The following is a 23,513-nucleotide window of genomic DNA, read 5'->3' as shown; positions in this document are numbered from 1 at the left end:
AGTAACTTGACTCAGGTCCATGAAGGAAAATCAGGAAATATCAAGCTGAGAGACTAAACTTGTTTTGGTAATGGGAGCAAATTAGTAAATTAATTCCTGATGTTGTGTTTGTCTTCATGTTGTGTGACTATTTGTGGTCCTGTAACGACACACTGTTTGGACAGAGGTCCAGGTGTAACAGTTTAAATCACATCACATGTACATTAACAGAAGGCTGCTGAGTTTGTGTTGAAGGCCTTCGTGCTGTGTGAATGATGGCAGCCGAACAAAGCTAATGTTTGGAAGTGGAACCAGTTTAACCATTGAGCCCAGTAAGTATTATGATGATGTGTTTTACTTAAAAACAAAAACCCAAGAACAGTAAGAATAAAATGAACAAATCTAGAAAAATCCCGTCAGAAACATTTAAAAAAGACCAAATTTAAGAATTAAAATATATTTGTTGCTTAAAAAACAAGATGAATAATAATTATTAAAAAATGTGCTTTTAAAGTGCAGTTTATCGCCGCTATTCAATGCTGAGTTTGTGTACTGGGGCTTCTCATTGTGTGAATGCTGCTAATAAGATCGTCTTTGGACGCGGAACCAGATTAACTATTAATCCAAGTAAGTCTTCGTATTTTATGTTATGCTAGATGTTGATGAGAAAAGGTTTAAATTAACTTCAGAAACACACTGACTGAAAATCTGTGATTATGAATATTAGAGGATTCAGTCTCAACATGTTTGTCAAATCAACAGCAAATGAACAAAAACGAAAAAGAAAACATGAAACAGTTCAGTGCAGCGCTGACAGAATAGTCATAGAATAGTCTTTATGGTTACTGAAAGACTTTTTACTTTTAAAAACAACCCTAAAATCACACATCTGCATAATGTGTGTGTTTGAACAGCCACAGCAGAAGAACTGACTGTTATAAAATAAAATAAAATTAAGATTAAGTGGAGATAAATTATGTTGGGACGTTAGAAACCTGCATCTCTAAAATAGAAGCAGAAACCTTTTAAAAGATAGACACTAATTAAGAATGAATGTATATCTGTGTCTTAGAAAAGAGCATCGAACAGTGTGAATATTAATGGTGAAAAATTCAGTTACCCAGTGTTTGTGTTAGTTTGTGTTAGTTTGTGTTAGTTTGTGTTAGTTTGTGTTAGTTTGTGTTAGTTTGTGTTAGTTTGTGTTATGGGGCTTCATGCTGTGTGAATGTTGCTAATAAGATCATCTTCGGACGGGGAACCAGATTAACCATTAATCCAAGTAAGTGTTTAAATAAAGGTCATATTAGGCAACGGTAGCAGCAAATATTGTTGTTCACATTAATTTAATTAATGTGTGATGAACAGTGATGAAAATGAGGAACAGGATTATAAAACTGACAAATAAAAGAAACACAAACAGACAGAATAGACTTAAATATCTAATAACACAAATGCAAATTGAAATCCTGAAATGAAACTGCGTCAGAGTTATTGTTGAGGGGAGCTGCACTGTGTGACTGGAAACCAAAAAATACTTTTTGCTGAGGGAACTCGGCTTTCTGTTGATTTGTGTGAGTATGATTCACTGTAATCCTCTAGTTTCATTATCCAGGACCCGTCTGACTGTACGTCACACAGTTATAACTGATTAATAATACATTTTAATTCAATATATATGTATATTTCTTCTAGATTTAAACATGCATGCTTTTATAGCTCCAGTTATTGTTGAGATGATTTGAACTGTGTGACTACTTCCTCAAACTGGAAAATCATGTTTGGAAAGGGAGTCGAGCTGACTGTGGAGAGCAGTGAGTATCAAACAAAGATCGACTCGTGTCAGCAAGTCACAAATGCAAGACGTAAAGAGCTCTTAGAAAAAAACAAAAACATTTCCAGTTATTTGGTCTCAATATTAATAATCAATTAAGGCTCAATAATCAATTGTTAACATAAAAAACACAACCAGCTTGTAATCACATCAGTTATATGAGTTTTTATCTTTCTGAGAGGACTCAGAGTCGGTGCTGCGTTTGTGTTGTGGGTCTTCCTGTTGTGTGAAGGACGGTGCTGGGTTTAAGCTTATATTTGGAACTGGAACCAAACTAACTGTGGAAGCCAGTAAGTACAGAGCACACTGTGGTTTTCATATGAAAAACGTGCGTATGTGGAACTGATTCAGTAAATGTCAGGCTTACGTACTACTTTTATTTTGAAAATCGTCAGTCTTTAGATACGTGTGGAAACAAAAGATCCTAAAAAAGAGAATTTTAACTCTTTTAGTTCTACAGAAATAAACAGATTAAACATTGACATCAGTAAATACGAGCACAGCACGTTAATATTAGACCAGCCTAACAGAAACACTGAAGAAGTAAAACCATAACTAACAAACAGCAGTGCTGAGTTTGTGTTGAGGGTCGACATGTTGTGTGAAGGATGGTGGATATAAGATAATGTTTGGAAAAGGAACCAGATTAACCATTGAAACCAGTAAGTTCTCTGATCCAGACCACAGATATGTTATATCCTTAGAAGCCAGTGACACATGTGGTTTATTAAAAAACAATATTTTAATTTTTAGTATTAATTTCTTTTTATTTCTAAGCAAACAGGAGCATTAGGAAATACAAAGGAGAAGAAACAGTGTTTCTAAAGTCAGCTTGTTGCAGTGCAGTTTGTGTGTTCGGGCTTCATGTTGTGTGAACGCTGCTGGTAAGATCATCTTTGGACTGGGAGCCAGATTAACCGTTAATCCAAGTAAGTGATGAAGAGTAACCACAAGTATTGTTAGGATCGTTAATATTGTCTAAATAATGATGACTGGTGATAATCAAGCTGACGAGTTTGATTGAAGCAGCGACACTGGAGTGTTTAGTCTAAGCCCAACGAGAGGTTTGTGCTGTGAAGCTTCATGTTGTGTGAATGCTGGATTTAAGATGTTGTTTGGAGGAGGAACCAGATTAGTCGTTGAAACCTGTAAGTGATGATATGAATTCAAATCAACATTCAGGGGCTCAAAAATGCTACAAAGAAAGTCAGACCGCAATTCAGCTTTTCTGTGGAACCAAAGTAAAAGTCCAGTTCGTTTATCAGTAACATCGTTGCCATGGGGATTCTTTTAAAGAAGCACAGACAATGATTAACATGATGATTTAACGAGAGTTGATTGAAATATTTGAAAAATATATTTGTGCTTCCGGAGTCCATCTCAGCAGCGTTTCTGCACTGATGGTGTTTTAGCACTGGCGCTTTGAACTGTGTGAATGTTAATAGGATGATTTTTGGAGGAGGCACAAAGCTACATGTTGCTGCCAGTAAGTTGAATTCATTTTAATCTTAAGGTTACTTGGTATCATTAGTGTCCATATGATTAAATATATCACATATATAAATGTTTAAAGTAGGAGGAAAGTCAGCTTTTGTGAAACTCCGTCACTGAAAAATAAATCCTGAGGATTCAGACAAACAGAAACTTAATACAAACGATGTTTAAATGGTTTGAGCTCCAAACATGTTCGCTGCATGTGAATGAGAAGAATGATGGATGTCTTTGTTCTGTGGGTCAAACACGTGAGTCTGACCGGCCAAACTCCATCAGCCACACATAATATACACGTTATTCAACACATATCACTTTAATATTTCAGTAGTTCATTTATTATTAAGTGAAATGAAATCTCCAGAGTTCTGTTCTTTTTTAACAGTTAAGTCTTTTATTAGAAATGCGAAAAACCTTCAACTGCAGATTTGCAAAGATATAAAAAGATCCATCATGAAATTCAAAGGTTAAACGTATATTTTCTATTTATTTATTATGTTATCTGATGTGCTGGATGACAGCAGCTCTGTCACCGTCAGTTTGTGTTTCTTATTGTGTGGAAAACAGAAACAACAAGCTCGTCTTTGCAGCAGGGATCAGACTGAACACGGAAACCAGTAAGACCAGTACAATAAACCATGATCAGAATAAACTGAATATAATGACGATGCGCTTTACGCTGATGAAACTCAAATAATGGAACAACAATTTTTATAAATGTTAATCGCAGTGACTTTAACATCCAATCCTAATGATTTAAACTTCTATAACAAAATCAACGTTCTGTGAAGGACACAATGAAAAGTTTTCACTGAATTTTCACTGGTAAATTTTAACAAGTAAAATTGTTCAGTCTGTCAGTAAAGTTTGATATATGTTACACAGACAACTGTAGCTCTGTTTGAGCCGTCTCTGCGTGGAGTTGTGCTGATATCTTTCACTGTGCGTCTCTGACTGGAAGCTACAAACTTGTCTTTGGCACAGGAACCAAACTAATGGTAGAAACGAGTGAGTATCTCTGCGCGATAAACAGCTGCTGTGTCAAACATTTAGAATTAACGTGACATTCAGCTGCTCCAGTGTTTCGTGTTAACAAACTGTTTGATCATTCAGTGAATAATTATTTGTGAGAGTCCAAATATCAACTAGATGTTTCAGACATCAGGGGAAACACACACACGTGTCCTGACACATGAAACTGTGAGCTCGTAGTTGTTGTTGAGCGTCGGCGCACTGTGTGACTGGAACTGGAAACAGAAAAATAGTTTTTGGCGAGGGAACTCGGCTGACTGTTGAATTGTGTGAGTATCATTTCTGTTATACATCAAGTGCATAAAATCAAATAATAAACCCTCCAACAGTGTTGCTCAGTCTGACTGTAAAGCAGACACAGTCACTCCAGGTCTGAAAAGACAGTCAGGTGGAAAAATCTCATCGTTCCTTCTTTGTACAGACAAACTTCATCATGTTCAACTCTTTTTATTTTGCATCTTTAGATTTAAAATAATTAAAGCTCCTATAAAACCAATATTTTCCTCTAAAATATGGTTATTGAAAGAAAAGTTCAAGTAGAACCTCAAATTTATAGTTAAGTAAATTCATTTTGCTTTCCAGCTTTATAAAGAGGAAACAGATAATCAGCATGTCCTGTACAAGTGGACATTACAAGTCTTTGTTCACATTTACTTTTAGAAAAACCACGTATAGATTAGCTGTCGTTGTGTTGTCACACACGTGTGTGCAGTGGCAGCCAGTTTGTGTTGAGGGCAGATCCACTGTGTGACTTCTGGATCAGGAAACTTCAAACTGATCTTTGGAGAAGGAACCAAAGTTTCTCTACAAAGCAGTGAGTGTCAGTTTGTACTTTGACACTGTGTGAAATATGAGATAATAACATGCTAAACGAGCTCCCTGTGACTCAGCCCTTTGATACATTCAGCTGTTTTTAACCGTTGCGTCCACACAAAGATGTCGTTTCTGTTTGGGCTTTTCAGCAGAGCTCAAAGTGCTTTTATAGTAAATGACAGATTATAAAAGAGTTAGTTTGGGTTAGAGCAGTGGTGCACGTACAGCCTGGAGCACATCCTCTCTGACTGCTGCTCACAAACCTAAAAACTGACATTTGGAAAAACACATTTACTATCTGAGCATTGGATACGTGATACTGGTGCACTTACACTGGTATCTCTTGCACTGGTGATGTTGTGCGTCCATGTTGAGCTTTTCCATATATGCAGCTCACAGATCACGACTTCAGTGTTCATCACTGTCGATCACTTATTTGTGTGAGAGGAGCGACTGTGTGACTGCTACTGGAGCAAGCTGGAGGTTATTCTTTGGGGCTGGTGTTAAATTAATCACTGAAGCCAGTGAGTATCCAAATAATTCAAATAATATGTAAACAATATATTTACTGTTTCCTGTAACATGCGTACTGTACATTTGTTAAAGTGATGAAACTGTGAAATCCTGAGAAGGAGAGCTCAGTGCAGGACTGAAACACTGCCCACAGCAGTTACAGCTACTTGTTGATTTGTGAATAAAAACAGCTTTTTGATTTAATACGATACTTAACATGAAGTCCTTAATCAAAGCACTAATGACCATTACATCACCTTCAGCTACGACACCACAGTTAGAAAAGCAGAGCAGTTTAGATGTTTCAATCATTATCTGGAAGAACTGCAGCCCAACTCAAAACGGACCCGTGTTAAAGTTTTAATCATTTTCAAATACTGGAAATATTTTCAGATTCATAAACATGCTGCACGTGTTCACTACCTGTTGCTCTTCCATGTGTCAGCTATGAGTTTATGTGGTAGCATTTCTCCAAGTGTGACTGGAGGCGTCAGACTCCTGTTTGGTTCTGGCATTAAACTGTCCGTCAGTTCCAGTAAGTGCAGTTTAAATTTTTGCTGTTCTGTTAGTTTGATTAAACAAATTTGCTAAATAGTTGTTTGAGAAGCAGCAATAAAACAACAATATATAAAATACACACATGACGTCCAGACACAGTTTTCACTTGTCTGCCCATCGTTGCTGTGGGTAAACGTTCATGTTGCCTCCACTGTGTGACTGCTGGAGGGGCGAGCTTCAAACTCCTGTTTGGAGAAGGGACCAAAGTAACCATAGTAACCAGTGAGTAACTTTAGTAAATATTAAGTATCGGAATTAAAAATAATTTTCTTGTACTTTAGTTACCTAAGTAGTTACACGTGTTGCAACAACCAAACACCAAGTGAGTCCTTTATGTGGTGTTGTCGACAATGACTTTAAATCAACTGATTTTACTCATTCTGCAGTTTGATTAATCAAGACGTTCATGATTTATTTAAACACCTTTAAAGGTGAAGACGTTCACTCACGCTCACCTGCAGCTCTGGGTTTAAGTGCTGACAGCGGTCACAGCGTGACGTTCTCTGGATCATCCAAACTCAGCTTTGGTTCTGGCATTACACTGACAGTTAGCTCCAGTAAGTCCTTTTTCACATCCCAAACAATGTCACACTATTATCATTATTATCATTATTATTATTAGACACAAACACAGTTCTTGTAATTATTCAATTTTCAATTCAGTTTTATTTATACAGCATCAAATCACAACTACAGTCACCTCAGGGTGCTTCACACTGTAAGGCAGACCCTACAATCACACACAGAGAGAAACCCAGCAGGCGCATGGCTGTGATACTGTAACTGTTCACATCTGTGCAAACACAGTTCAGCCTCTGTATGTGTTTGCAGTTTAATGATATTCTTCATGTTATAATTAGTTATGTTGAGGTTTTTAACTATAAAGATAAAAAACATAACACATAAATTACCACAAACCGATAATCTAGTAATCTAGCAGTTCTTTACTGATTAGCGCACAGCTTCTCACAGACGACGGCCTTCTCAGGTAGTTTTTGCTGAGCGCACACACACTGTGTGACTGGGACGGGGAGCTGGAAAATAGTTTTCGGGAACGGCATAAAAATGACGGTGATGGACAGTAAGTGGAATTATTACCAGCAGTTCGTTAAATCAAACCACAGTTAGTAATAAAAACCAGGTTAGTCCAAACATGGAAAATTATTCCTGCATTTTGGATTGTTCCACATTTCATCAGCACTAATTTTAGTTTCTATGTCAGAGCTTATCTCTTAGGTTTATGTCACCGTTAGTGTTACTGTGTGAATAACTATGGAAACAAGCTGGTCTTTGGTTCTGGTAGTAAACTCATAGTTCAGTCGGGTAAGTGTTTGTAAACATCTGAGTTTGTCTTTTACTTATTTGGACAGAAACTTTAAACTTTCAGTTCTGTAATTATCACTTATGTTATTCATCTTTACCTGACATACACGTCATCACACTCTGACCTGCATATAACTGTCACGTGTAGATTTTGGCTACTCTTACATTTTTATATATATTAATATTTCGTTTTAAGCCAAATTTGGTAAAAAAAATAAAATAAAAAGTAAAATATTATTAGCCAAAGATGTTTTATGAATGAGTTAATATGTTGTTTGTGGGCATGTGCACTCAGGAAATGCATTTAACTGAAGTCAGTTAGTGTGATTGTGTTTTTTGTTGTGTGACTGGCTACGGAAACTCCAGAGTCGTCTTTGGTTTGGGCACAAAAGTTAGAACTGAATCAAGTAAGTCGTTTTTATTTAGGGAACAGAAATGATACAGCGGACGTTTCTCAGCGTTTATACCAGCAGTCCACAGATATCTGTGAAGTAAAAGTAGACACAAAGTCTGTTTCTAGAACATCTGCATGTTGTTACTCTTCACTGTCTCACAGATAAAAAACTTACTAAAAGTAACAAAGAGTTCAAAACGCCAAAGTTGTCCCATCATCAGTGATTTGATTCTGACTCCAGTTAATGCTGAGATCAGCTCTACAGTGCGACTGCCTCAGGAGCAAACTGGAAACTTCTCTTTGGAAAAGGAACTAAGCTGACTGTGAACAGCAGTGAGTCGGATTCAAATATTCCAGATATATAATACAGTTTGTTGATGACGGTGTTGGAGTTTGATTCAGCTGGAAAAGAATGATTTATAAAAGTCACATGTAGATTTAACGTGCTACACGTCAGAACATTTAAACAGCTGTTAACAGAATCAGTTTAACTCTGAGATTTAAAAACAAAAACATTTTAATAAAAAACAGTTTTTTTATTAATTGACTCCAAAACACATTGAGTCAAGTGTGTAAGACGAACCAGTCTGTTTGTTTGGAGAAAGAAGACTTAAAATAAATCCTAATTTCTTTCGCTGTTCTCCTGCTGAGCCTTCAAAACAACTAAAATGAGATCATGTAAAAATAAAAGGAATAACTTTACGTTTTTTTATGAAGTCTGATGGTGTTCTCACAGGAGAATAACTATCACATAATATAATTCAAAAACTTGATGAACTAAATCACTCTGACTGACATCAGAAACATGTCTCTGTGGTTATTCTTCATCAGGCCCCTACATGTATCACACTTCATGGTGCTGGTTCAGTCTCTGAGTGTGTGACTGACTCTGGGCTTTAGAAACTCACCTGTGGTGAAGGCTTCAGTAAGTCCATCTGTTTAACCAAAGGAGTAGTTCAGTACGTGGAGGTTTGGTAACCTTGGTAATTACAGTTACATTGTGTCTGCCACGTCTACCTTATGGTAACATTATGTGTTTTTAAATTCCAGTCGCTTTAAATCCTTTATAAACACAGGAACAAAAGTCCAGCCTTAAACTGGTTTCATGTATTTCGCCCTCGCTGAGCCCTCACTGGTTTTTGCTGAGTCTGTTCTCAGTGTGTGAATGACGGCGTGAAGCTCCTGTTCAGCACTGGAACAGCTCTGCATGTAGAAACCAGTAAGTCTGAACTGTAGATGGGACTGAAGGTAGTTTTACTACATTAATATTCAATCTTAAATAAAAGTGAGGTCAGCTGTTATTGTAACATCAGCTGGTGAATTATTGTCATCAGATGCAGATGTGATTTACTTTGTTGGGGTTTTGTTTTCTTAAACCAAACTCACAGTTGATGCCTGTAAGCTCGTTTTATTCATAATCCAAAGATCGTGTATCGAAGTTATCAGTCACAACATTACAGCGGAGCAATCATTCAGATTAACTCTACAACATTACACACAAAAACATGCTTTAAACTCCAACCATTGAAAAAAGTCATAATTCAGCAGTAAATGTAAAGTGCCTGCAGTCACTTAAAAGAAACATTACAATAGTTTCATGTGTTCAAGGAAGTCTTTCGACAAAATTTCATAATTTCATGACTGAATGCATGAAACTTGAGTTTATATGTAAGAAACACTTCACTGAGTTCTCAGCAGTTATTGTCACAAACAAACCGTTTACACTAAATGCAGTTTTGTAGTTCAGGTTTTTGGTTTGCAGCAGCGTGCAGTGTGACTGACTCTGGAGGCAGAAAACTCCACTTTGGAGGTGGAACCAGGCTGATTATTCAAACTCGTGAGCCATTTATCATTTATTAATCATGACTCAGAACTAAATGGTCCTTTCTGTCTTTGAAACCGTTTTTCTTTTGTCCTGACGTCTTCTTGAACTTATTACACTTTAATACGTCTGTTACAGAGCCACAGTTTGTCAGCACAACACGGAGTAATTGTATTTATTGTATTCTTAAGAGATTTTACAAGTTAATATTTCAACAACCCAAAATAATCGTGAAACGATCGGCTTCATCTGCAAACCAAAGTTGATGAATAAGATTATCATCACTGAGTTTCAGTCTTTTAGGTTAAATTTGAGGTAAATACACGACTGATCCAACGTGCTTAGCTGTTAATATCATTACTCTTATAATTATATATGTTATTAGTTACTGTGAAGATGTCAGCTGATTACTGAGTTTAAGTTAAGAAGGGTTTCACTGTGTGAACGATGGGACGGGAAAACTCGTGTTTGGAGACGGAACCGAGCTGAAAATAGAGAAAAGTAGGTTTATGAAACACACAAACATCACTGAACACTTCTCATTTTACATTTGGAATATGACTTTTAGTAAATAATAATTTTTAAATAAGATCATTTATCTAAAAACAAGCAAAGAGAAAAATGACACTGAGCACAAACGTCCTGTAAGGTGTAGATAAGTTATTGATCAGTCTTCTCATCAGCTGATGAAAAACTACAGTTTGGATCTGGAATGAAACTCATCCTCTCTGACAGTGAGTGAGTCGTGTTTACTGCAAGAGAAGAAGAAAAACGAGGCGTTATTAGAAGTTATTAGTTATTAATTTGATTTTAATTTGATAGTTATTGTTCATTCTAAGAGTCCAAACACTGTATATCTATATAATCATTTAAGTTACAAAGTGCAGCTTTAAGGGTGCGAGGTACGAGTGAGTGAACTAATGTCCTTAAATAATGCTTTTCATTCACATGGCAGCTTAGTGTTTGGTTTTAAGGTTTAAGCAGGCCAGAGACACTGGTTCTGACTACGTCTGCACTTAAATGTCCCCGATCCATAAACAGCAGGCGACACTTTGACCTGTTCAGTTTCTGTGATGAAGTAAGTCAGTGTGTGAATGATGGGACACGAAAGCTGATCTTTGGACGAGGAACTGAGCTGAAAATACATCAGAGTAAGAGTTTCCCTTCATTAAAACTGCACATCAACGTTCGATGTTTAGTACATCTCACATTGTTAAAATTATAAATAATCACGACTTCACCAATCTCACATGTTTGACAGAAGAGAAGTTATCAGCATCTGCAACTTTAAAAATGTAAATATTATCATTCTTTTAATGTTAGATTTAAATGACATGAGCAAAAACATCCTATAATTTTCTAAAGATAATTCTGTTATCACATTTAGTGACACACACACACACACACACACACACACACACACACACACACACACACACACACACACACACACACATCTGTGAATGTAATGAAAAATAAGTCTTTGAAAACAAATATAACTCAGATGAACAGAGTCAACCTGCTGGGATTTTCTCACATGGTCGAGACTTTTAATGCTATTTATTATTTCATGTTTTTTATTACACAAATACATTTAACCTCAGTTAAGCTTCGATCAGCTTCACCTTATTCACAGTTTCATTTGGCTGATTTTTCCTTCTTTCTTTTAAACACTGGATACTTTACCTGAAACCTCAAAGGATCTTTTACCCAATTAGATTAATTAAATATATAATTAACAAAAGCAAATTGTAGAGATTATGGGGAAAAGGGAAAGTGTAAACACATGATCAGTGACTCAGTTAATATCAGTTTGTTGTCTGTTGGGCTCCACTGCTGCTGCTGCTGCGTGTGAATCGCAGGTTTTTGTTGCTGGATCGTTCATAGTGTGAAGAGTAATAATTGGAAACTGATTTTTGGTTCAGGAAGTCGTCTGAGAGTTCAAACAAGTGAGTGAAAAAGTGCTATTCAGAAAAAAGCTTCTACACCAACAAAATTTGGATTTGATTGGACCTGAGTGATTTCAGTGAGCGATGATGGAACAACAGGAGCAGCAGTCTTTGTTTGGACAGATGATGTCACTTAAATCAAACAAACTCTTCCAGGTCAGCAAAACACAAACTGTAAACCAAACTATTGCTTCTGAATTTCTGATTTAGGTTGTAATGATGGGAAACATTTTATATATCACGGAAAAATGTGTTTATTTATTTAGCAAAAGAAGCAGAAGCTGAGTGAAACACGGAGTGTTTGAGTTTTTGAATGCCACTGATTCACTGTGTGAACAGTAATAACAACAAGCTGGTTTTTGCTTCTGGGGTCAGAGTTACTGTACAGTCACGTAAGTGCGTTTACGTATAATCTGTCTGCAGTGTTCAGGGTGGTCGTATCAGTGCGGTTGTTAAATGTAAATTCGTTTCCATCAGTAAATTATTTTTCTGTTCACACATGTTCAGCATTTTTGAACATCCTAAAATATTAGAACTCAGTAAACAAACGTAAATCCTGATTCATCACTAAAGAGTAAGTTTCAAACATGAACATTTGTTATCGTTGCATGTTTAGAGGAAGCAAGTAAAATATCCAGATCGAGCTCCGTGTAGGATCTGAAATTAATAATAATAATAATAATTGGTGAGACGTTTAAGCGCACGTTAGTTTATACTTTAACTTATCATCATATTTGGTGATGGAACCAAATTTTGAACTAGTATTATTTACATATACATGGTTAAGAGCTGCACTGGTTTTTGTAACTGGTTTAGCTGCAGTGTGAATAACAATAATTACAAAGTCATATTTGGATCAGGAATCACACTAATTTCATCCTCAAGTAAGTGGATCGTCTGCATAACCTGAAAAATTAATGAAATTATTAAATGTTTTCCATTTTCCTGAATTCAGAACTGAGTTAAATATAAGATCTCAATAGGAAATACTTTGCACTTAATGTAATATAAAGTAATATCTGACCATTATTTCACCTCACTGTATGAAATATTTTTGAAACTAAATAAACTTTTGTATAAATACATAGTAAGCAGGCGCTCATAACTAAAAAGCTCCAATATAATATTTTAATTGAGTACAGTATTTGTGAACAGATTTATATTTATTTAATACTAAATACTACAACACAGACAAATAACTTGTTTTTATGAAACTACTGCACCAAACACCATGAATGCACTTTAAACAAGTTACTTTAAAACGAAAGACTGAGTCACGTAACATGTTTTATAATGCTGGTAAAAAATATATATTTAACTTAAAATATTAGATAAATAATTTCAACATATATATGTCCACTCGTGTGAGTCACAACAGCTGCTACCTGAAGTTGTAATTGTGTTGTGATGAAGTAGTAAATTCCTGCTGTGGACCAAATGAAGACAAATCCACATGAGAAACTTCCAGTGGAAAGGCCATTAAGTGAAAGTGTTCTCGTGTTAACAACATGGAAAACTCTACAAACACCATCAGCAGAGTTTTACAAAGTTTAGAAACCGTGTTTTACAGAGTGCAGCATCATTCTGATTATCCTTTTGATGAGTTTGATCTTGGCAGCTCAGATGTTTTTGACCATGTCTGAATCACAGTGTGTCTGTGAGTGAACTCGTCTCTTTGGATTGAACCTCGTTTCTTTGGTCAACAAGTGATCAGAGGTTTTGAGACGAATGCAGATAATTCCACGTTATTCCAGTTTGTTCATGAGTTGTTCGTTTGTGTTTTTCAGGGACAGAGCACAAGCCATCCTATTTCAGAGTGGGAGAACCCGACGACGCGGCATGCCTGGCAACTGGGTTCAGCAGACACAATGCAACATCCAGCCATGTGTATTTCAAGACTCCCAATATGACAAAAGCTGTGGCAATATCACCAAACTTGGATCTGTACAACCAGGTGGTTTTTCCAGGCGGAAATGCAAACGAAATGTGGACGTAAGTATCAAGAAATTCATACGAATTATTTTCATCATATAATTAATGACATAATTGGGAAAAAACAAAACATTGATACTTCAGAAAAGTGTCATCAATCAAAAGCTTGATATTCACATTTGGATTTAAGTAGCAGATTGTTTTGATGCGTAACTCCCCAAATCCACTGAATCTACTTTTCCATAAGAACCTTTTATGTATCGTGTGTACATAACACTTTAATCTTAACAGAAACCTACATATATGTATTTTACTGTCAGACTACATTTTGTGGTTTCTGCTATAAGTGTGAAATTTGAAATTCCTGCTCAAAAGGAAGATTTACTTTGAAATGAAGCTAATTACCACTTTTATCTGTTTGATTTTCTTCAGATCCAGGCAGTGGTGACAAGAAATGTGTTGATGTTTTGGAGCCAGGTATGTATTAGATCTGATTAAACAGGTGGATTGAAAGAAGCTGTTTGTGTCTGTTGGCTGACATTTTTCTGATTGTGCTGTTTGCAGATCCAAAGGTGAACCTCATGTCTCTGACCATCCTGGCTCTCAGAGTGATCTTCATCAAGACCATCATCTTTAACATCATAATGACTCTGCGGCTGTGGATTAGTCAGTGTGAGTACAAAACAAATGTAACGTGTTTGTGGCCTGGTGACTGGGGAGATGTTTGACTGTTATCTCCAACACACACACAGAGAGACAAACATGTTCGAGCTTTATTGAACCTTTTTGTTCATTTTCCAATGAGAAGAAAAAGTTTTAGTACACAGACCACTAACAGTTAATATGGAGCCTGCATTTGGGAAACTTTTACCTGCATTTGCCAATTTTCCACATTTGAGGACTGCAGAATAACCCAGGATCAGTCAAGCTGTGATATAAACTTAGAGCATGTTAGAAATGGAAATCTGCTTTATGTCCATTGGGAGTTGTTGGAATATCAAAGCTCTGGATCAGAGTTCATAGTCCACATCCTGTCACGTTGAGGCAATAAAATCATTTTGGTAACGGTTTGGACTTCTTAAACAAAAAAAAAATAATAATTTCCAATATTTAAACATGAAAATTTGATTAAATATTTTTAACTGACCAAAACAAATCCTAAAAAATGATAAATACGGTCCATGGAGCTGTGTTGCCTCAGTGGAAATGATACAAGACGACACACGAAGATCCAGTTTATACATCGACCTCGAGATAGAAAACAAGTTGTTTTTTCCCTGATCGTCTAATCCAGGGATGTGGATAAAACCAAGGTGAATGTCAAACTTCCTAAACTCTGTCTCATGAACATTGGGTGATCTTATAAAATCTTTTGTTTTGCCTTTGAGATTATCAGAGTTAAAAATTCCCCGTGGGAAGCAGCAGAGGTTATTACAGAGTCCTCACCTGTGACTCGCGTGGTTCAGTAACAGTGTATGGGTTTCTCTTTGATACTCTTTAAAGCTCTGTCTGTATGAAAAGCTGTTCTTTTATTTCTTCTACATACAAAACAGAAACTGTTACATTTGAAAGTGATTCTGTTGGTGTTGGTTCCTGAAAACTCTCTCACAGGACCAGGTTAAAGAAAGGAGAGCTACCTGACGTCTTAATCAACAGTTACGTTTTTTTTTAAAACAGCAGGAATATTTTTGGTCAGTTTTCATATTTAGATAATATGTAAATGTGTCATTTTTCTTGTATCTACTTTGTCTCCTGGATAGAAAAGAAACCGTGACAATAACAAACGTCAGGTTTCAAACCAGCAGCATGTGAAGTTTGTTTTTACTGTTTGTATTAAAGCAGCTTCAGTTCACATGAATCAAATTTCTTTTTTATGTTTTGTCTTTCAGAAACTTCACAGAAACCCCAAGAGGACAACTTTCTGTGTGACTGGATGAAACTTGAAGTTCACTGAGCTTCAGCGTGTATATCATGTATAAATATCATATTACCTGTTTATCATACCATCTGTTAATAACTCTCTATAGAAGTTATCCTTTAATACATTGTTGATTGATCCAAAAAGTTTGATTTTATGTTATCTTTACATATTATCACTGATGTTTTTTTATGAATGAATTAAACTCTGTCTCGCTTGATGATGTAAATGTCACAGTTATGTTTAACAGATTGTTCTTTCAATTACTTCTTTGTGTGATGTGGTAATAAAAGCTAAAAACAACACAGTGAGATTGTTTTTATTCTGGATTATTTGCATTTATGTAGCATGATTCTATTTTTACTGACCACAGCACGTCAGACTGTAGGTCACATGTTTAACTATAATTTTACAGAAGACTTTCCAAAGAACCTGTAAAAGGCTAGGATATGTAAAATTACACAGGAACAGCTCTAAATCGGTGTCAACAGGTCTGATGGAGTGAAAAATTTAAATCTTTATCACTATGTATGAAGCGTCCTTGAGAGAGGTACAACAGTAAGTGTATACAACAATCTGTCAGGTTTAGGCCGTGTCATGGTGTCGGGCTGCGAGTAGTTTTGAGGACCTTGTCAAACTTGATGAAGTTATGAACAATACTGTCAGATTTTGATCAAGCAAGTCAATTATTGACAAATTATAAGCGTCCAGCAGAACCAGGAGAGGGAGGAGTGACCATCTGCTGTGGCCGTCAAAGGGTCAGGGGAGGAAGACTGGACAAAGACTCACTATAGAAGAGAGCCAGAGATGAATAATTTCATTCAGGGTCACCTGGTCCAGCCCTAACTATATGCTTTAGCAAAAAGGAAAGTTTGAAGCCTAATCTTGAAAGTAGAGATAGTGTCTGTCTCCCGAATCCAAACTGGAAGCTGGTTCCACAGAAGAGGGGCCTGAAAACTGAAGACTCTGCCTCCCATTCTACTTTTAAATACTCTAGGAACAACAAGTAGGCCTGCAGAGCGAGAGCGAAGTGCTCTAATAGGGTGATATAGTACTACAAGGTCATTAAGATAAGATGGGGCCTGATTATTTAAGACCTTGTATGTGAGGAGCAGGATTTTGAATTCTGGATTTAAAGATATAAAGACCTGGATGGCCGCTAACTTTCTGCTTCTTAATTCAGATCAAACTGAGGTTATTGTACTCGGCCCTGAAAAGCTTAGAAATATGGTATCTAAGCAGATTCTTACTCTGGATGGCATTACCTTGGCCTCCAGTAACGCTGTGAGGAACCTTGGAGTCATTTTAAACAAATATGTAAGACTGCGTTCTTCCATTTGTGCAACATCTCTAAAGTCAGAAATATCCTGTCTCAGAGTGACGCTGAAAAACTAGTTCATGCATTTATTACTTCCAGGCTGGACGACTGTAATTCATTATTATCAGGATGTCCTAAAAACTCACTGAAAAGCCTTCAGCTAATCCAAAATGCTGCAGCAAGAGTCCTGACAGGGACTAGAAAGAGAGAGCAGATTTCTCCTGTTTTGGCTTCCCTTCATTGGCTTCCCTGTTAAGACATTCCTGCAGTTTAACTCATTGGTGTGTGTTATCTGGCTTCATGGATAGATAGAGCTGGGTGTCATCTGCATAGCAGTGTAAATGTATGCTATGTCTTCTAATGATGCTGCCTAAGGGAAGCATGTATAATGTAAACAGAATTGGTCCTAGCACTGAACCCTGTGGAACTCCATAATTAACCTCAGTGTGTGAAGAGGACTCTCCATTTACATGCACAAAACTGGAGTCTATTAGATAGATTATGATACAAACCACTGCAGCTACAGTACCTGTAATACCTACAGCATGTTCTAATCGCTCTAATAGGATATTATGGTCGACAGTATCGAACGCTGCACTGAGGTCTAGCAGGACAAGCACAGAGATGAGTCCACTGTCAGAGGCCATAAGAAGATCATTTGTAACCTTCACTAAAGCTGTTTCTGTGCTGTGATGAGCTCTGAAACCTGACTGAAACTCTTCAAATAAACCATTCCTCTGCAGATGATCTGTTAGCTGTTTGACAACTACTCTTTCAAGGATGTTTGATATGAAAGGAAGGTTGGAGATTGGCCTATAATTAGCTAAGACTGCTGGGTCTAGAGATGCTTTTTGAGTAAAGGTTTAACTACAGCCAGCTTGAAGGCCTGTGGTACATAGCTGATTATTAGAGATAGGTTGATCATATTTAAGATCGAAGAATTAATTAATGGCAGGACTTCTTTGAGCAGTTTTGTAGGAATGGGGTCTAAAAGACATGTTGATGGTTTGGAGGAAGTAATTATTGAAGTTAACTCAGAAAGATCAATTAGAGAAAAAGAGTCTAACTTAACATCAATGGTACTAAGAGTAGCTGTAGATAATATTACATCTGTGGGATGATTGTTGGTAATTTTTTCTCTAATGATTAAAATTTTATTTGTGAAGAAGTTCATGAAGTCATTACTAGTTAACGTTAAAGGGATGGTTGGCTCAAAAGAGCTCTGACTTTTTGTCAGCCTGGCTACAGAGCTGAAGAGAAACCTGGGGTTGTTCTTATTCTTCAATCAGTGATGAATAGTAAGATGTTCTGGCTTTGCGGAGGGCTTTCTTATAAAGCAGCAAACTATTTCTCCAGGTTAAATGATGATCCTCTAAATTTGTGACACGCCATTTCCTCTCCAGATTACGAGTCATCTGCTTTAGGCTACGTGTTTGAGAATTATACCACGGAGTCAAGTACTTCTGATTAGAGACCTTAGTTTTCACAGGAGCTACAGTATCCAGAGTCGTACGTAGTGAGGAGGTAAAATTATTAACAAGATAATCGACCTCTGTTGGAGTAGCGTTCAGATAGCTGCTCTGCTCTGTGTTGGTACAGGGCATTGAAGATGATAACAGTGGGTGGATTATATTCTTAAACTTAGTTACAGCGCTTTCAGAAAGACATCTACTGTGATAAACGTCTACTCTCCACCGCTGTGTAATCAATTATTGTAAATGTAAATGTTATCAGGAAATGATCAGACAGGAGAGGGTTTTCAGGAAGCACTGTTAAATGTTCAGTTTTCTATGCCATATGTTAAAACAAGATCTAGAGTGTGATTAAAGTGGTGGGTGGGTTCTTTTACATTTTGACAGAAGCCAATTGAGTCTAATAACAGATTAAATGCCATGTTGAGGCTGTCATTTTTAGCATCTACATGGATGTTAAAATCACCCACAATAATTATTTTTTTTAACTTTTATTTAACTTTATTTAACCAGGAAGATCCCATTGAGATTAAAAACCTCTTTTTCAAGGGAGACCTTGATAGGCTGCTGCCTATCTTGGCCAGGTCTCACAGTTACAGAAATTACTCAATCAAACACAGGCAGCAACAACACACATGCAACAATAAATGAAACAATACAAATAAAATAAAATAAAATTCAATAAAGTTCAAATAAAAATAAAAAGTCAGTTAAAATAACAATCAATCTAATTGAAACAGTTGCATGTTATGGACATAAAGACATGGACGGCCTCTTCCATTTGTGCAACATCTCTAAAGTTAGAAATATCCTGTCTCAGAGTGACGCTGAAAAACTAGTTCATGCATTTATTACTTCCAGGCTGGACGACTGTAATTCATTATTATCAGGAAGTCCTAAAAACTCCCTGAAAAGCCTTCAGCTAATCCAAAATGCTGCAGCCAGAGTCCTGACAGGGACTAGAAAGAGAGAGCAGATTTCTCCTGTTTTGGCTTCCTGTTAAATCCAGAATTCAAAATCCTGCTCCTCACATACACCGTCCCTGAGCCTGGTTCTGCTGGAGGTTTCTTTCTGTTAAAAGGGAGCTTTTTTCCCCCACTGTCACCAAAGTGCATGGAGAGTCATCTGATTGTTGGGTTTTTCTCTGTATTAATAGAATTGTTACCTTACAAGTTCAAGTTCAATTCAAATAAGTTGAACTGATCTGAAGACTTTTTTTTTGAAAATGAATCAATAAATTAAAACAATTGAAATGTTGCCCCCAATTCACAGTGAACACACTGAAGAAGTATTAATAATATTTCAGTTGTATTATGTATCAGTGTGAAAGGTTTACCCTCTGTACTACACACAGAATGTAAAAAGAGAGAATAATGTAACTTTGCAACCCACAACATTTAGTATTGATTAAACAAATTTGAGTATTTAAACAAATAACAGGACATTATAGGTAATTCAACTGGTTTTGTTTTGTTTTTTGCATTGAAACATGATGGACTTTGAGAAATTCCAGCTGCCACAGGATTAAAGGCAGCGTGCACCATACACAGCTTACAGGGTAAACACACAGGGACAGTCACTCCAAACATCATCGATTTAAACTCATGACCTTCTTGCTGAGTCAACAGCATTGTTCACGGCACCATTTTTACATTTTAATTAATTTAAATTTTTATTTTCAATCATGACTCCTAAGATGTCTGTAACATGCAGCTGATTCTAAAGATAATTCTTTCATGCAGAAAACAGTAATCAGTGTTTGAGATCAGCAGAGCTGCTTAAACTGGAGCGAGCTGCGATCCTCTCTGTGGTTTGTTGTGTTTCCTGTTTGCGCAAAATACAACAACAATACAAAGATAACTGTGTGTGTGTGTGTGTGCTCTTATCTTCATGTGAGTACATTTTAACATAAACTTAAATAAATAATGTAGAAATAAACTCATTGGTGCAAAGTGGACGTGAGGCTGTGGGATGTGTCACCAGCAAACAAAGAAAATATATTTATTTGTTTCGGATTTGTTTCATTCAAGAGAACATAAATCATGTTGATCATGTTCAATAGAGTCTACAAAAACTCATGAAACAAAGCTGCTTCCGAAGCAGTAAACAAGTTTAGAAAAATTACCATCTTCACTTGATGGAAAGCTGGGATGGAAGAAACAGAATCTGGGCCAGATGTGCTTTATAACAGGTAGAGATGATGAGTATCAGTAACTGACAGATTGACTGTAATCTGTGGGAGTCAGATTTCTGTCAGCGACATAAAGAACATGCAAATTCATGCAAACTTTTATGTAATGTGTTTTTTTCTGGAACTGCTCTGCAGCAGTTTACAGCCGAGTGTGAAGCAGTGGGAATGAGAATCAGCACCTCCAAGTCTGAGGCCAGGGTCCTCAGCCGGAAAAGGGTGGAGTGCCCGCTCTGGGTCAGGTTCTTGCCCCAAGCGGAGGAGTTTAAATATCTCACGAGTGTTCACGAGTGACGGGAGAAGGGAGCGGGAGCTCAACAGATGGAGCGTCTGCATCACTGCAGCCGCTGCACCAGTCTGAGAGCTGAGCGTAAAAACTAAGCTCTCGATTTCCCGGTTGATCTACGTCCCCACCCTCCCCCATGGTCACGAGCTGTGGGTAGTGACCAAAAGAACGAGATCACGAGCACAAGCGGGAGAAATGGGCTTCCTCCGAAGGGTGGCTGGCCTCTCCTGCAGATGAAGATTTTACTTTACCTTTACGAAATGTGATGAAACGATCGAAATGATTTTCAAAACAAATAAAACCCCTAAAAATTAATTAATTAATAATAAGGTTTATTTTGGCAAATCTAATAAATAATTTGGAAAATAAATGAAAGATTAACAACTTTTTCAAGAAATGACTTGTTCACTGTTTCTGCTGTTGCAGGACGGAGACAAAGATTTTTCCTGTAGGACAGAAAAGTATGAGGACTACCCAGAGTTCTCCTGGGTCCTGGTATAAGATAAGATAAGATGCCTTTATTAGTCCCACGAGGGGAAATTTCATGTTAAGGCTGCTGACCTATTGCACGCAATGGCGGCGCCATCTTACCCTCCGACCATACATACATTACACAAACATCACATGGGGAAGACAGGTCAGAGAGGTATAACAATGGAAATGCACCACATGAGGAAAGATAAGGAGAAAAAATAACTCCCCCCAGACTGAGCTCCAACAGGGAGATCAGTTTGAGAACAGAAAAAGTTCGAGTTGTATCAAGTTAAAGTCTAGTATCATGATAACCCTGATTTATAGTGATCAGGATCATTAATGTGATTATTTGTGCTTTGAAGTTTCTAACAGGTGGATGAACCGTACATGTTCATACACAGCATAACGTTTCATAATGATACAGAGGACGTGTTTACCATCACGGTCCAATCACACATTTCTCATCATTGGGATGTTTTGCTGTGAGATATAAAGTTCATTTGTTTACTGATCTGAGTGCAGATCATCAGATCTGTGAGGATGAATCATGTCGGTCTGATCACTGAGTCTGACACTTCCAGGTTACACAACCACACTCAGTGGAAACAGTGTGTGTGTGTGTGTGTGTGTGTGTGTGTGTGTGTGTGTGTGTGTGTGTGTGTGTGAGAGAGAGACATCCACACCACTTCCACTCCACCTGTTTTCCACGGGCAGAGAGGATCCATCTGTTTATTCTTTAGATTCTTTTCTGTCTTTAATGGAACAACATGCAGATTAAACGCTCAGACTGCAGCTGACAAACTTTGTTTTTAAATGAAGTAACCTTCTGTTAGGTCAGTTTATCCAGGTCATCACTCTGAATGCATGACCTCTGACCTCTGTATTGTACACATACTGTATGCAAACTTGTGTTCTGGAATAGAATAAAATAGAATAATCCTTTAATTGTCCCACAAGGGGAAATTTGGTTGTAACAGCAGCCAAAAAGACAAATATACAAACAAACAGGACACAGAACAGAAACATACACAAGTTTTCTTACATAGTTACATCAAGGACGATGGTTACTATATACAGAGTACTGTACAGTTATTAAATTAAATAAAAATGACTACAGATAAGATATAATATACATATATAAGTTAATAATTCATACATATATACACATAAACACACTCATTATTGCTATATACTGTCTGTTTTAATATAATATGCACAGATGAAGACATTTTAGCTGCAAACTGTAACCTTCTGTCTTTATAAGTTTTTCCATCTTTGAAAAAATGAGAAATGCTTCAAATTTTCAAATAAATATTTAACCTGTGAAACATCCTGTTTGTCTGAGCGCACTGACTCTGTGCTCGAAGTGCACGAGCAGTCCCGTCCACATATTCTAATGATGCTTAATCTTAATCCTGCCGCACGCAGTGATCGTTAAGAACAGTTTCCACTTAGATGATGTTAATAAGCGATTTAAAGACACTGAAGAAGTTGACTTGTGATCAAGGCTTCATGAGGTAACATCAGCTGTCACAGTACCTGGGAGATGAATCCCATAATAAACCATACCACGTATCTGGGCAGAACGACCTGCTGTCCAAATACTTTTGGTTATCAAGATTGAAGAATGGAAACATTTGCTCACAGAACGACTGCACGCGTGTCTCCGTTTTGTTAAACTGCAGCCGTCTGCAGGCTCAAAACTCTCCGTCCATTTTCTTCTGTGCGGGTTTGAGTCGCAGGAGCAGCAGGCGATGCAAAGCTATGCGACTTTTCTCCTTAAAGTCAAATTTGTGTGATTTTGTTTGTGTGACATTTTCATCTAAGATGTGCGTAACAAGCCCGTGCATGTCTGATCAGATGCTGCCCTCAGCTCGGTCGCATTCTTGTCCCAAAGCTAACTTTCTACTTGTGTTTGAGGCTCATTTAAAGGATGATTTACAAAGAACAGTTTTGGAATATTGGACTGTTTTCTGCAGTTTTTCTTTTTCAGAAATGTTGTGACAGAAGTTTTACATTTGCAGGCACATTTACATCCAACAACTGAATGCATATGATTATCAAAAGCATCTTATTCTAATCTGCTTTATCTCAGTGTGAAAGTTGACACATTTTCTGTAGTGTGAGAGATTTGCTGTCATTCTGCGGAGGTGTTTGTATCTGCGATCTGATTGGCTGCTGCTGCTGCTGGAAAATCTTCTGCCTCACTGTTTCCACAGG

The 23,513-nt window shown here is 37.1% G+C and overlaps 1 protein-coding gene and 1 long non-coding RNA gene across 2 annotated transcripts; both read left to right on the top strand.

Moving 5' to 3' along the window:
* The first annotated feature begins 612 nt into the window (after positions 1 to 612).
* Positions 613 to 9,789, top strand: LOC120715512. Its single transcript, XR_005691643.1, has 3 exons — positions 613 to 2,160; positions 8,884 to 8,885; positions 9,777 to 9,789. It is a non-coding gene; the product is annotated as an uncharacterized LOC120715512 (long non-coding RNA).
* Positions 9,790 to 11,721: 1,932 nt separating this feature from the next.
* Positions 11,722 to 15,639, top strand: LOC120715465 (M1-specific T cell receptor alpha chain-like). The gene is made up of 6 exons (XM_040002474.1): positions 11,722 to 12,097; positions 13,493 to 13,697; positions 13,958 to 13,983; positions 14,070 to 14,114; positions 14,202 to 14,309; positions 15,527 to 15,639. Coding segments are annotated over exons 1-6 (465 nt in total). The 5' UTR covers positions 11,722 to 12,018; the 3' UTR covers positions 15,529 to 15,639.
* The last annotated feature ends 7,874 nt before the right edge of the window (positions 15,640 to 23,513 follow it).

Source organism: Simochromis diagramma, unplaced genomic scaffold (genome assembly GCF_900408965.1).
Source record: "Simochromis diagramma unplaced genomic scaffold, fSimDia1.1 OVJJ01000443.1, whole genome shotgun sequence".
Lineage (NCBI taxonomy): Eukaryota > Metazoa > Chordata > Actinopteri > Cichliformes > Cichlidae > Simochromis > Simochromis diagramma.
Note: the sequence above shows the minus strand (reverse complement) of the source record. Positions and strands in the feature narration are given on the sequence as shown.

What these genes read in the sequence shown, in the direction of transcription:
- LOC120715465 (XM_040002474.1), top strand. Translation starts at nt 12,019, where the DNA reads ATGCCACTGATTCACTGTGTGAACAGTAATAACAACAAGCTGGTTTTT. An exon ending in CAGAGTTACTGTACAGTCAC is followed by an intron (nt 12,098 to 13,492) that starts GTAAGTGCGTTT and finishes TGTGTTTTTCAG; the next exon opens with GGACAGAGCACAAGCCATCC. An exon ending in AATGCAAACGAAATGTGGAC is followed by an intron (nt 13,698 to 13,957) that starts GTAAGTATCAAG and finishes TTTTACTGTCAG; the next exon opens with ACTACATTTTGTGGTTTCTG.